Consider the following 16471-nt stretch of genomic DNA (forward strand, 5'->3'; position numbering starts at 1 on the left):
AAAAAGTATCAACTCCTTGCGAAATTTCATAAAATGGACTTTATGCATTGGAGTGATTTTTCCCCTCTTCAAATATAAATTTCACCCATCTCATTCCCTAAAACACACTCCGCGAATCGTAAATCAGTGCCATCGCTCACGAACTCTCTCATCCTCGCGACGCAAAAAACGCAATAAAAGCGAGCGAGGCGACAAACGAGTTCACAGAATGAAAATAGTTCGAACTATGAGAAAATTTCGTCGATGACGCGGTCTGAAAAGGCTGGCGTTCCTCGCGAGATTTCGGCCGGTATTTCTTATCCGGGAAATTTCTACGCTCGCGTGGCCAATTTCGACTTGAAGGCTGTTTCCCAGCGGACTTGAGTATCGTCGCGCATACCGAAGAAGTTTACTTTGATGCATCCCCCTGGGTGTAGCAGGCTGCATGCAATCTGCAAATGCGTTGGATAAGTCGCGTTTCAGCGATTCCTCCGTACTCCGTTCGTAACAACCATGTTTATCGAGCTGACAACCTTTCCACGATCATGGTCAACTATTCCAATTTATCAAGACGAATTTTTGGTCACTTCGCGCCTTCCTTTTATTATTTACTTATTATTTATTATTTAGTAAGTATAGTTACATAGTATTTCGTATTATGACGAGATTAACTCACTTTTCATCGCATTATCAAAAATATTAATAAAATTAGTTCGGCAACACGAAAATTTCAATAAATTCGAAACTGAACAAACATATCGAAACGGAACAATTCTCTTTTCCAGCTAAAAAACGGTCATAAGAGTGAAAACATCCGGCTTTTATCATCCTAAATATTTTAGAAACTATATAGGAAAAGGGAAAAAGTTACATTTAAGTTGAAATTGTTATATTAATTGCTAAATTACATTAATTAAATGTTACTTAGAATGTTAATTACTTAGAAATGTTAATTAGAAGGTTATCTTTTATATTGTATATTGTGGGCGTAAGAAATTGAAAGAATTGTTTCTTCAAACTTTACTCCACCATAATATCTTCGATAGTTCTATTTGTTGTTGTCACATGCATAGATGGCTTACGAGGAGCTCTTTACAAATATAGTATATACGAGTTGAAACAACAAAATTTTTGCTCGCACAAATATTTGTGCTTTAAACACTTTTTCCAAGAGTATCATTGTCGTAACACTTCCGTAGGGTAAATACAAAAGGGTAGCTAATATATCCGTGAGCCACTTCATGTAACGTTTGTGTGATTTTAATCACAGGAATTTTAATGTATAAATAAAAATTTTATGAGAAGATAATAAAAAATAAACATGGGATAATAAAAGGATAATAAACGGATGATAAAAAATAAACTTTGGGGGACGTTTTCACCCCTATGACCGTTTTTCAGCTAGAAAAAATTATTCCTTTATTAAACATAACATGAACTATACCTGCACAAAGCTCCAATCTTTTCTTAATTTTCCAGTTGCCGAGCTTGCCTTGTAAGTCGCTTATAAAAATAATTTCCGTATTGCTTTCGTATAGAAGCTTCAATTCTGACAAAGTATAAATCATTGAAAAACGTATCTATATATAAAAAAAATTCCTTATTCTCTTACTACGAAACGAAAATTATATTTTTTAAAGAGGTGATCTACCAGGTATTTGTCTATTCCGTCAATGAAATTTCCATTCAAATATTTGTACGAATAAATTTTTATGTTATGAGCTGACACATAATACGTTAGCGAACATTCAATACCTGACTTTCCATGGTTGTATTCAAAAACGTGTTTTACTCGATCGCGTGCGAGTTTTACTAGCCAGGATAGGACGAACGGGGAAAATTTCCATATTGGTAACATAGCTCTAACCTGTAACCGACTTTCGTGATCGATTCGAACGAGGATTTTTGCACCTCGGTCGGTCCTTCCCTTCGTCGTTCGTGTTTCCCTCTGGTCGAATTTTTGGCAGTCTCCGCGATACGGGACGTTTAAAAAATCGAATATCGTGATACCTGTTTACGTTTTCCAGGGTTTATATCTGTACCTCACTTCCGGCCCGTGATTTATGACTCATAAACGTATCCCATCGTGCCGACCGATTTCCACAAATATACGGCAGATCGAAACGTTATTGCAAACCAGCCCGGGTTATACGTTCCACGCAATCAGCGGATTAAATCGTTACCCGTGCCACGGAGAATTCCGGATGTATTTTTTATTCACCGCAGACGCAACTTCGGAAATACAACGACGATCATTGCCCTGGAAACACACGCGTCGATATCCGAGGATGCTTAAATTACGTATACGATACCTAACAACCGTTTCACCCCACTTAGACGTAATTAAAAATCTCGTCGGGTGTAATTAGTTCGTTCTTAAATGGAACAAGTGAGACACGTATTTTTTACGAAGAGATTTCAGATGGTCGACTACCTTGTAAAGATATTTGTACAGCTGTAGAAATATTTTACGAATGTAGCGTACGCGACGTAATAAATGTTTTCAAATTTCGTCAGCACTGTCATGAGCACTGAATATGAATATTTCTCTTCTCATAAATGACTTTCTATTTCATGAATGAAATTTGTATTTTTCAGGAAATAATTACCAATTCTTGGTATAAGTTTGAAGATCTAGTTAAGTTCATAAAATAATCAACTTAGAAAAATGTCGAGAAAATATTGTGGACAAGGCAAGAAGCTAATAATTTGGAAATTTAAGAATTCTCTGTAACTGTGACTACTTTCGATCCATATCCACGCAGGATTGACATTTATTTTTGAACGATAAATCCTCTCGTTCGGGGACATATTAAGCCGGCCAATTCTTTGCAATTCTACAGCCATTCAATGGAATGTAGCACTTATCTTGAAAGCTCGAAAGCTTTCGACGTCTCTGTAGCGATCGGATTCCATCTAGGAATGAAAAAGATTACGCGTGAAAATGCGGTTGAATAGCGCGAAAAAAAGGCTTTGCAGGATATCTATACGCGAAACGGTCGGCATATAATTCTTGTTCAGAAAAATGGAAAGGGGCGGATTTGAAAATAAAATGTGACTCTCTTCAGAGAACCGCAATCGCGTTTCAATTCTTATCAAAAACAGAAAAAATTCGATCAATGTTGTAGAAACTTTTTTCTCTTTTTCCGTTTGTATTACAAAATGGTAGGATGTGCTTCGCGTTTCCAATAAATTGTTCGTACTTCATTCAAATTGCGACACTATGTCGCTGATTTCCCGATCATCCTGTCTTTTACATATTGAGCGCGTTTTTACAGAAACAAAGGAACAAACGTCTTTGAGATACGGCTCGAGGCGCTTGTGTTTAAACCAATGGACAAACTGACCTATTACTTGTAATTACGGCATTGAAAGAACTGCAAATCCAGTGAAGGCTCCTTCACAGAGAGTTTCTTATCGAATCATTTTTCTCTGCCACAAAGAGCTTGCTCTCTGAGAAGCCTCATCTCAGGAACATGTTCATTTTATTTTCTCTAGACAATAGCGTAGTCGGATTATTTCTTAATTCCTGTAACCTAATTTCTGTATGGTAAGCTTTGGGCGTAACAAGGGTCTATATTATATATCGTTTTCAAGCATTGTATTACTCCGATTATTCATCGATAATGGATAAGGGAACTTGTAACATTTGACAGTGTAAAATCTAATTAGTTCTGTATATACATGTAGTATCTTAATGGGTCTTAGAGGAAAGGACAAGTAATGATGTTTTGATTTAATAAATAATATTCGAAGCAACGAAATGATTACAATGCTGTCGCACGTCTTATTTTCATACGCGGCTTTCGACTTCCCGATTCACACTCTCCGGCTTCTACACTCACTCGCTCTCGCTTCTCAACTTACACTCTGCACACCTTTTGCATCCGTCCTCTCCGGCTTCTCAACTAACACTGTCTTTAACATCTCTTTGTCTTTTCCCGCCCTATCGCGTACGTGTCCCGAAAACGCCCGTGGCCAGGGTCACGCAGGCCTTTTCCACGAAACTATTCAATTGAAAGGACCGACGACACATTGATGTACCCGACGATGCCGCGGCTCTCGCGACATTGTTTATGGTTCGGCCGATATCTTAGGCCTTTTGTCCACGATACTACATACATATGCATATGAAGTTTTAAGTGAAATAACCGCTCTTGTTAGGTATAATTCATTGAACCGAACAACGTAAAAATAACAAGTAACATGCAACCTATTTAGCTATATTAACAAATAAGCACGTACAAGATAAATTTCACGGACTAAAAAATTGTCAATAAAGCGAATTGCCAGAAAAAAGTGCGCAAATACAATATAATATTTCGCAAAAATTAAATGTTGTGGCGTAGCATATATCTATCGGCTCGCACGGCGAACTATACAAAAATTCTCGTATCAGTCAACACGTTCGAAACTATAACGAAATTACTACACAACGTTCCCGAGCCATCAGAAGACATCAGCGAAAGTCATTTCGACCCTGTATGAAATTCGAAATTCCGTTATTTTAACACTAACGATCGTTCTTCCAAGTTAGTCTGCCCATTGTTCACCTGCGAGATATTCACATTCTGCGATGTCTAAATACCTGCCGTCATTCGAACTGCTGCCTAAGTAATCCGCAGAAGTTGGTCAAACCTAGCACCTTGGACGAGGACAAAACCAGCTCACGATTTGACAATCGGTGAAGTTATTGTGCGCGAACCGTCTTCTTGTCTGCATCGGTTCGAAACTTCTGGTCGTGTAAATTACACGGAGAACGTAAGCAGCCCCCGTGAACATGACAAGTCCGCTCTGTCCTTCCAGTCTTACCACGGTTTTCGTGGCCGATTGATTGTCAACGGATGCGATGTTGTCCTTCGAGTACACTGTAAACGATCGAATTGTTGTACAAACATTGGAACACGAAGGATCTGATTTGGGGATTATGGAGATAACGCGCTGTAACGTCCATTATTTGCTGTAACATTGACATCGCTCAGACGTCACGATTTTAAGAGAAATGTGTTTAAGGATCTACTGAATCGTCTTAATTTCTTGACAACGTATTAAAACGTCAAATTTTATACAGACATGTTATAATATTCTCACTTAGTCCGATAAATTCGCATTTATTGTCTTTGTTCAAGATCATGACACTCTTCGTATTAGGTTGTTCCAAAAGTGTCTTTCGCTATCTGCACGCAACTGCTTTATCTGTCAATGTTTATACAAACATGAAACTTAATCTGTCAAATGTAAATAGAACAACGTAATAGAACAAATACATAATTTAATAAAATAATATAAAACAGGAAATGTGCATCTATTATTTCCTTATAAAACGAGAGAAGCTTTTGGGACAACCTAATACAAAATTCATTCAAACTCGTTCACTCGTTCGTTCAAATTCAACACTATCGAGATTTATTTAATATTACGAAATTGTTCTGGGAAAGTTTCGACAAAAGTCGTGTGTATTATTATCAGATACTGCTACGTAGCGCCGTGCGCTATTCGAAGACACGTTTTCCTTGAGGCTGCGCTATATCTAAGGTAAACTCGACAGCTAAGTGTTAATATCGTTGATTCCAACTTAATGAGTCACTACGAAATGTAGCCGTGAGGCAAGCATGTAGAAACGGCAATTTCCAAAGCGCATTAGCGAAACACGACGGGCTTCTTCTCGTCGCGTCTTTGAAATTAGTAGAAACTCATTCGCCCTTTTGAGGCCTGGTGGCCTGAATTTGCGCGAGCCATTCGCGTCACTCCGAGTGGGAAAACGTGGTACGCGTCCGAGAATTTAATATCAGACTTTATATCGTCGCGCGTGAAATTTACTCGCACGAGCGTGCGCCTGCTCGTGCGTGCCAGCAGCAACTGTTTGAATTCGAATGTATCCAAGACGCGACGTCGAATGCTCTTCTGGTAGACGTTGCGTTCCTTGAAATAAAAATTTTTCAAGTTCACAGAATATGAAGGTGCGACGGAGGTGTCTTTATTTATATTCAAATACATTAGTATTTAAATATAAAGATTTTTTGGAAAGTACGTAGTGAAAGGTAATATTAGGTGTGGAAATTAACTCAGTGCTCTGTTATGTATAAATTATATATGTATTTATATTGTATATTTTATATATTGTATATGTCCTATGTGTATAATATCTGATAAATGTTAAGAAATCGGTGTTTTTTAATCACAAAATGTTGAACAAATTTTTACGTTTACACTGAAGAAAAATGTTTATTTTTACATTTACGGCAGATTTGGAATTGATTCGATATAAATACAATGACTCAGTTTCTACATCTAATATATTTTCATAGAATTATCATCCCGGGATATAAATACAGGAAGAAAGGTGGAGGAAAATTTTATGGAAATATTGACAATCAGTTGGCGATAAGTCAGGAGAGTTGGGGAGCTGACAAGATCGATTTTCGTCAATTTCGAATGAACGTCGATTGGAGTATTTCGGCGGGCTCGTAAATGATTAAGCGCTCGTCGATAGCGTTGTAAACAATGTCGAAAATTGCACGCACAATTTGACAGGTCGTTCGACACCTCGAGAAAGAAGCTTCCAGGAAATATATGGAGCAATCGTTTTGTTTTAATCGGAGATTCGAGCAGCTCTTGTCTAAGGAAATTTATTACACCGATAAATAACTAGCTATAAAAAGGCAATGGAGGGTATGAAAGGCCAATTCGCTATGATAAACGCATCTTGTATTGAATTTTATTAGCAGCACAGCATATAGAATTATCATTATCGATTAGCATACTTTCAAAAAAATTTTACGCTATTATAAATGAAGACTATAGGGGAGGAACATGATAAGTCACGTTTTTCATTCTTTACAGGACAAGAGTTTTAAAATTCAATACACTGTCAATTAATCTTACGTTACCAAAATTGTCCGTTTGTTTAATTTTTGAGTCACACGTATATTTTTTCACCTTCTTCATAATTTAGGAAATATGGGTTGTAATAGTATTAAAATATGTTCTTCTCCATTTCAGTTATTTTACGTTAAAATATTCCCTTACAGAGTCATAGAGTTATATTAAAATTAAAAATCATCAAAAATTTATGCCCGATATCTTTGTCCTCAAGCGCAGTGTCGATCTTCAAATGCAAACAGTTTGTACGAATATGTATAGGAAAATAACGAACAAAAGATGAAAGAGAAAGACTTCTTTAAAAGCGTGTCAGATATTTGAAACGTTCCATTAGAAGGCAAAGTACATATTTAAAAAGTTTCATAACTGAAAGTTTCATCGTGACTGTTATAGTTGCTAGCGTTTTACGAATACTTTTAAAGTTCTTTCGTTTCGCGTGAAATAAAGATTAGACGCAATTTGAGTAATTTATACTTCCCTGGGCGCACACCAGAGAACAGCAAGGTATAATTACATAAAACATTTCTATCAAGCCAAGCGAAATGCGGTTGTTCAATCTCTCCTTTGATACAGCCTCAGTGTGTGGACATTGCTTTACTAATGCCTAACAGGCATTGCCAATAATCATCCTGGTAAACGTATTAATCGATGCCATGCTGCGTCTAACTGCGGCATCCTCGCCACTTCGATGACTATCGATGACGATGAGACTGATATGGAATCAATAACGTCCCTGATGGCCAATCCATAAAATAGAACTTCGTATCAAATAGCTTTGAACACGTGAATTCTAAGCTTCCTCCAACTTCTCCGTCTCTGTCTCTTCCTCTATCTCTCTAGTATAGTGTTTAGAGCCAGACAGCTGTAACTAATAAGTACTAGTCGATATTGTCCCGAGAGGTTCAAATTAGTCAAATTAATCCAACTTCCTAATAGGACACGATGACTCATGGTCGATACTGCTAGTGATAGCTGTGTATGTATAAACTGGTAATTGTACGTATCGTTTGATGATTGCGCGATGAATTTCTTGGGGAAACTTCTAATTACGGAAATTATTCTTATCATTTTTTTTTAAATTGGATTTATTGGATTAAAAAATTCTCTATGGTGATGGTACTGTTGGATGAAGTTGCACGAAAGAGAAACAAAGTTGTGTCAACTGACTAAAATTTTCAGTATTAGCGATAATTCGAATTTATCAGTTGGCTAGCTATAAAATCACCATTTAAAAGGAGGGGTAAAGCGACGAATAAAAAGCAGGGGAACGATTATAATGTGAATAGTGGTTTTGTGAGGAAAAAAGGGTTCGCGATAAGAAAGAAATAAAGGGGTAAAGTTTGTAGATGCGCGGGTCGTGTTTTAATTTCTACCGGTGGATAAAGCGATTCAGAATCAAAGCGATTTGGATGCTAATGTTTGCGTAAAAAGTGTATTAGTGTCCCCGGTGAATGCATGCGTTGAATTTTTATTCGATTCCGGAACGAGCATTATATCGACTGAATTATACGAGATTGTTTCTCCAACAAACTTAAATGGAACTAATATAAACATATTGAATTACTTTGAAATAACAACATTGAGATAGTAACTTTACATTTTGTAATAATTACATTTACGTCGGATATGATGTGAAATATCAATAAAATTAATTCCCCGAATAATTAACAATTCATTGTGTAACAAAAACACGATTCATTTTCGCTATCTTGCGCTGTACTTGGAGTTACACACTCGCTCGAAAATATCAAGTATTCGAATGCTTTAAAATTTTGTTTTTGAATTTAATACAGAAATTGAATACAAAATTGTAATCGATCAATCAAATAGTACGTTTCGTACAAAAAAAAAAAAAAAAGAAGAAGCAAAAGATCCCCTAATATGTAGGTGCTTCTGAACGATGGTGTTAATTCTCACCTAGTGTAATTGCCGTGCAAAGATTCTTGCTTGTGGGAACGTCTGAAATGCTCGTAATTGCAAGCTCATAACGGTATCGCGAGGGAGTGCAGTCGCGAAATTAATTATAAAACGATGCACCAACCAGCCTCGTGGTTAGACAGAGTTTCCTGTGTAGTAAAATTCTATGATGAGTAACGTACCATGGGCAACAATTTATTTTATTAATTGTCCCATGTAAGTTCGTCAGCGTGGAAAATAAATCTCGTTAGAATATCTTGGGAGATGCTGTGACTTTTAATAAAAGTACAATTAAGTTATCTCGCGCTTATATATATATTAGATCAATATATAATTAAGAGGAAATAACGTCGATTTCTAACGACTTCATTTGTCTTACCGTTCACCATTGATCTAAATTATCAACTTTACTTGATTTCTAAAGAATTGTTTAGGCGGAGAGAGATACAATTAATGTAAATAAATATCCAGCTAGTTCACCATAGATCTAAATTACCAACTTTACTTAATTTCTGAAGAATTGTTTAGATCGAGAGAGATACAATTAATATAAATAAATATCCAGCTAGTTCACCATAGATCTAAATCACCAAGTTTACTTGATTTCTTGATGGAGAGAGATACAATTAATATAAATAAATATCCAGTTAGTCCAGTCATAAGATTAATATAATCTCAATTGTAACACATTCGTAATTTTCTTTAAGTTATTTTCACTTCTCTGGAAGGAAAGTTTCTACTATTTAAGTTTCCAAATCTTGTCTGCTTAGTTAAGGCAGAAGTGTAGAAAAGGGTCGAGGGTCGGACGTGAAACGTAAACGTAAGCGGATCTGTCTGCTGTCAAAACAGAAAGCTATTGAAAAGAGTTGTTTGAACGAGTGTGCACTGAGTAATGCATCGTGGTGTGAATAATTGAAGTGGAGTGTCGGCAAAGCTACATCGTCTCGAAAATTGAATTTATATTCTTTTCTCTGAAATTTTATTTTCCTTACGTTGTGACGAAACACTTTCTGTTCGCCGAGAGATATGTCGGTAAATATTCTGACTTCAACTCCTGAAAAATCTGGATACAGGAAAGAAAGATGTTATTTTGTTAACAATTACAGTATAAAACATACATAATTGATATAATTTTTTTAATGTAGTAATTTTCAAATATAAGTAACTTAAAAGAATGCCCTTCATCACATTCATTAACGTTTAAATTTTTACGCTATGAAATTAACGTTTATCGTTAAATTATTTCCTCGAGAAACTGAAGAAAAGCGCAGCTTACTGTGTATTTTCTTCGTTTCGTTTCATAATCTTGAATTTATTATACTCGTTTAGAAGAAAACATTTCATGTGTAAGTATTCAGAGAATTTGTTGTTCACTACTTTGACGCAGAACACGAAGTTAACTCAGCAGTGACGAGAGTATTTGAAATAATGAAGATTGAAGCAGAAAAAAATACATTACGACAGAAATAATCAAATTAGGGAATAGATAAAACGTCATTACAAACAAATACAAATAAATAGTAAAAATCGAAGAAAAATATATGTATACGAAAAACATTTTGTTTCGTTATTGAAAAGGAAGAATCACTCGAAAAAATTTATTTTCCCCAAGTTACGGATTTTATATAAATATTTTCTATATGTCGAATGTTACAATACCTTCGCAGATCACCGTACTTTCTTATATTCGAAAGACCGATGAGGCACAGAGTAACAATGTGCTTACCTAACTGACCAAACTCGCATAAATCCCAGATTATGTTCAAATTCAAAATGTACCGATAGAATACATCATTGGTCAAGGCTGCAGCTGCAGACCCTCAAGTTAGACTCAGAGCTATCACCGGCTTACATGCTGCGCTTCTTGTTTATCTTGCAGGTGTCCTGGATGCGTAAAAGGGACATGCATATCCTGAGCGCCGGCATCCTGATGTACACCTCAGACCTGAGGTTTCAAGTGATCCATCCGGAGAAGTCTGAAAACTGGACGCTGCAAATCAAGTCGCCTCAGGAACGAGACTCCGGGGTTTACGAGTGCCAGGTCAGCACCGAGCCAAAGATGTCGTTGAACTACAGCCTCAACGTGGTCGGTGAGTGAATTCTGAATAATTCAGGCGGTCACACAAGTCGCTTAGCTCGCGTCGTTTTTCATTTCCCAGCGAAATCCGGCCGATTCAACCGGGCCATCCTCCATTTTCCATCGTGGTAGAACCCGTGCTCGGTTGTGTTGCGGATTACCATAGCCTGAATTTTTAAACCGATCAATTTGTGGATCGTTACCGACGTTTATTGTTTGCGACAATATTCGACAGCAGGCTTTTCAGGTTGTGTATTTTTGCCCCGTGGCGAAAGTGTTGTCACGGAGCTTCGAAGATTCAACGTTACAATCGATCACGTTTCTTCTCTTTGCTGGTCAGATCTTTCTTTAAATATTTGAGCAGTTGTTTGGTTGACAAGTTATGATGCAAGCAATTGTTGAGTATAGGAACAATCGGACTTTTAATTCTGATTAAATTGCCATTTACAAGTACTATGTTACAGCTTTAAAATTTAATCCGTTCAAAATTTAATCATTGCAAATTGATTGCGGACATTTATGTAAATTTATATTTTCGAAACGCGATGGTAGAAACAAATATGGAATAAATAAATGATATATTTTAATTGTTCGTTTAAAATTTGATCGACAATATATTAAAATTTACTACATGTGATTGTTTCAACCAAGTTTCACTCATTTTCGTTTAAATATCGCTTATTTTATTAAATACGCTTATCAGATGAGAAGAATCTTTTTTTATCTAAATGAATATTTTTCTTTCTACAAAGCTTAAAGTAAGCTAAATTCTCAAACCTCACGATAGCACTGCTAGTCTACAGAAACTACTTCAAACGACCGAACTTCCTTGTGGGGAAACTCACCTAGCTAAGTATATACTTGGCATTGGGTTAAATATTAAACTGGGCGGAGATATCTAATTCAGCGGAATCAGATAACAAGTTTTTCGCCGTTTAGTTCTCGTTTACACAACCCTCTGCACGAAACATTAGGGATGGAATGACAACGATAACTCGGAGTTCTCGTTTCGTCTTCCTGTTTCCGATGTCTCACGGCTGCGAAATAAAATGCGAAGACAGAAATAAGGTATCCGCGCTATCGGAAGCCAGAGTTAAGGCTAGCTATAAACAAGCTAACTTGGTTCCGTGTATTCCGGAAGGCTTTCATATTGGCATAACTGCCTCACCGGCAACTTAATCTTTTGCAGTTCAATAACTTTGCAACTTGTAGCCTTGATTCTCGTAAACTTGTGAACCGTGCCACCCAACGTCGGTTTCCTGCGAAATTAAAAGCGCTCTGCGCAGATATATTTTATTATACCACACAAAGTACACTAAACTAACCGTATTCAAAATCTCTTCGTACGATCCTTGTCCACAGTTCAAATTCTTAAATCCTTGTATTTTTCTCTGTTCGCTAGCTCCAACAATAAAAATTAATTTCATTTCTCACTGATTTTGTGACCTCGCTATATCATACTCCGTACTACCTACACAATCCCGCGTTCTATCACGTGATCCCTTGCAAAGAACGTCGGAATGCAACCAGAAAGAAACCTATACAACATTCTGCCGCACGAGTGGCACGGTAAAAACATCTCAAGCACGAATTCCGACTTATGCGGCAAGCAAAAAGCCACGATAGTCGCGACGATCCATGAAAAATCGTCCCACATAAAAAAAGGACAATAAAAAAAAAAAAAAAAAAATGGAAAGGAAAAAGGAGAGGAAAGGCCGATTTTCCAAGCTCTCGTGTCAGGTCAGTCCCTATCGCGATTCACATGCGGTGGCAGTGGAGAAAGGAGCGGAGCGAATTTATCTAGCTTGCCTGAACAACAGGGCGAATGCAGACTCGCGGAGACAAGCGTTGACGTTCAAATCTTGGCGAGATAACGGGGAAACAGAGGGCTGAGAAATCGCGAAAGAACGGGACGACGAAGGAAAAGGGGCCGGAAAGACGCGTTCAGGGGTCGTATTCCGATAGAAACGAACTCGGATGGGGTGGTGGCTGCTCGATAAGCTGCTTGATGGAAACGCCTTAGCCAAATGATTGCCTTTGGCCGTGTAGAATCGCGGAGTCATGCGTACCCGCACGCCTAATACAGGTACAATTCGTGCTCGTTCTTCTGATGTAGCTGGACGAAAAAGTTGGCGCGAAATAAATCGCTTTTCTTCTGGCTGCTTCGTCGAAGTCGTAAAGCATGGACTCGATGGCGAAATCAATTTTACAAATCCGTCGCGCAAAAACGCACGTCTCGAAACTTTACGCGTGCACCCCGTAGGCGAGAGATTTGTTGGCCTCGAGGCTGGGTTGCGAGTTCGTTGCCCCTCGATAGAGCGTGTTTTAGTTGGGTTAACAGCCGACGTTTGTCGCGGCGATAAGTTATAAGGGATTTGCCGGGACCTTTAGCTGAATCTGAAAAATTCGTCGGGTTTCACGTTTGGTTTTATCATCGTTGTGTTTTAATTTGATAACATTTAATTTTTGGTAACGTTGCAACAACTTTCAAGTTGTTTTATAAAATTTATCGAATCTAACGAACTGATGGAAGAAACGCTCATTTTATTATCTAACTAAATGACATAATTTGAAAATTGTTTAGATATAGGTTGTAATATTAATATTACATATATGTTGTAGAATAAAAAGAGATTTTGTACGGATTGAATGATATTGTGTGGTGCACTTTGTATAAAAATGTATGTCTATATTTCTTATATCTTATTCGATTTATATATTATCATACCAGTGATAATTATATTATTACACTGTCGTTAATCAGCGACTTTATAGAAATTATAATATTTTTTTATTTTTACTTATTGTTTGCATGATTAATTGAACGAAAAAAGGGGATCAACTATAAAGATTTAACGTAGACACTTAAAACATTGTTGAGTTTAATAATTCGTTGCTGAAAATTTAGTCGAAGTATGTTTAATTGAAATTGATAATTTAAGAAAATAATAGAATGATAACAAGTAAATCCATGACTGGAATTATCAAGCTTGTTTGAAATGTAATACGAAAAATGACAATTTCATAATATTTCATTGGAGATGTCAGGGAAAAAGATATTTTATTGGAGTTGTGGAACATCGCACGCTTAGAGTCGAGTTATATTACAATATAAAATTGTAATTAATTCTTTTACTAAAGGGCGACTATTAAATATATATTAAAATGTAAATGTCACTGAATTATGCTGCAACGCAATGTAAAAATCACGTTGTCCATTACGAGTTGCTTTCTTTGCATTTACAAATTTACAATTTAATGCAATCACAATAACTAGAGCATGACCATTAAAAATGCGAAATGGTTGCATTAAAAAATAATATATTAGAATTTTATTATATATACCTTTTGAAACCATCGAACTTTACTTTAAGGTAACCCACAATCTATCTTTATGGGGAAATCTCATACTGCATGACCTATTTTCTCCCAAGCCACTCAAGCACTTTTAATCAAATTTCCACGGAGTACTCTATTAATAGTGCTAAATAAATTAAATACTCGCTTTCTTCAGAAATCGTATAGAAAATGATTAAACGGTGGATAAAGAATTGTTCACAAACTGACGAACAATAATCTTCTTTTTTTTTAGTGTAGGTATTATTCCATATATTTAACAATTTGTTAAAAATTAGAAATTAAATTTGTTAGAAAGTATTTATACCAAATTCTATGTAACATTATTCTACATGAAAATGTTATAGGTACTTCATATTCAGTGTGCTTCAAAGTATAGAAAATCTATTTTTAAATGGTTGTGTAAAAAAGTTATAGAGAAAGCATAGAAATAATACTTTTTATAGCACATTTAATATCACACGAAATTATCAAATATCACTTGCGAAGTAAGAGAACAGATTTTGCTAACAACTTTCAAAACGAATAACCAACGACCTTAGAAATTACAAACTATAGCACTTTTCGCAGCGTCCGTTTTCTTCCGCTCCGCCATTTGAAATCAGGATCCTCCATAATTAATTTACATCTTCGTAACATCCTGGGAAGGAGTTTAAAAATGAGAACAGCCGCCAATCGCTTAATCTTTGGTGAAATATTTCTCTTCGTTGACGTTGCACCGATGTTGATCTAAACGAGTGCAATAAAACACTAACCACTGACACGATTTTGAACCATTTGTTTAGTCACCCGTGTATTTAGGAATTAAACCCTTAACCACGTGAGTATCATTTTTTGTACCAACGTAAACAATAACGTTTCCCCATATTTCTAAAATTACTTTCTTTCATTCATTTCACATGAATTTTATTGTATTAAAAACTACAAACAAAATTGTGCACCTTTCAGCGGTTAGGTCGCGAAAAATTGCACGTTATGAGGTTAATCAACTGCGGCAAAATAAATTCAGTTGCTTTACTCACGTAATGCGACGATATGTTCGTATCGGTTTCTTGTATCGGTGGAATCTTAAAGGGAAACTGCCGGTCTAGAACCAGCGTTCTAGGTCGAATCGATATGAGCAGTGGCCGGATATCGGACAGCTAATAGTAGCGGGGTGGAATTTCTGTAATTAATAGCGTGAGAATAATAAGACGATACAAATTTTTCATTGTTCGAAAGTTTGGAATGGTATTGGAGAAGATCGAGATGATTTTTCAAAGGAATGAAGTAGCCATCGAAAGAAAAAAAGAATCGAGTTAGTAACAAGATAGAAGATAGCGACAATCGATAGGGAAATGAATTTACGTGTTTCTAACATATAAAACGCAAATACACCAAATAATTTTCTGTGACGTAATATTCTGTGACGACCACAAATAGAAATTATTACAAGTCACATTTTTCGTCTTCCTTGGAAATGCAATAATTATAAATACACTATTTTTCTTATCACATCCTTAATAACTGGTTTATTAACTTTTCAACTTTTAACGTTTCTTCTTAACTGTCCCCAATACTGAGGCAAGTATTTGTTTGAACGTTTCATTGTTTGACAGAAATTCACAATGAAAACACTACTGAGTTTTCGGACAATCCAATAAAAATCCCAGAGAAATCCAATAGAGGTTCGTACAAATCCCAAGATATAGCAAATATTTTCGTTCACATCCTCGACCACAGATTCTTCAGATTTTCATATAGGAAAAGTAGACAAAATAGGAAATTCTCTATTATTTAGTACTATCAAATACACTTTACGCACAAGATGTTCTAATAAACTTTCCCCGGAAGGGCGTCCCATCAATGAGGATTCAACGAGTCCAGATTATTCACTATCCGACTGATCTCGCGCTAACCTCGAGAATCTCACTCTATTCAGAGTTCAACGAAACCTTCCCCAAAAATCCACCAATCTACCCTTGCATCTACACACTCCACTGACCGCGAAATAGCTCATCAATCTAACCAAGCATCAGGAAAAACGTACAATGCTTTTCTAGATGAATCAATGTTCTTCAATTTGCCTGTTACTTTTCGTCTTCCGCCTGATATTACCTACCTGTTAGCTGGCAATTTTATACTCGTATACGTTGTAAACGACCATTATATTTACAGCAATAAATATCCTCATTTTCCAACGAAGTGGTCTTTCTATCAAATTCTAAGTTACAATACGATCGAAAAGTCTAATTGCAGTTAAATCTTTCCGAAATTCAA

General features: G+C 36.3%; 1 protein-coding gene across 1 annotated transcript in view; it reads left to right on the top strand.

Moving 5' to 3' along the window:
• The window catches only part of LOC100646390 (zwei Ig domain protein zig-8), a 460535-nt gene that overhangs the window by 258378 nt on the left and 185686 nt on the right, over positions 1 to 16471 (top strand). Inside the window, exon 4 of the mRNA XM_012316538.3 lies at positions 10658 to 10868. Coding sequence (XP_012171928.1) covers positions 10658 to 10868 — 211 coding nt within the window. The remainder of the gene's footprint in view (positions 1 to 10657; positions 10869 to 16471) is intronic.

The sequence above is a fragment of the Bombus terrestris genome, chromosome 14 (genome assembly GCF_910591885.1).
Source record: "Bombus terrestris chromosome 14, iyBomTerr1.2, whole genome shotgun sequence".
NCBI classification, from domain to species: Eukaryota; Metazoa; Arthropoda; class Insecta; order Hymenoptera; family Apidae; genus Bombus; species Bombus terrestris.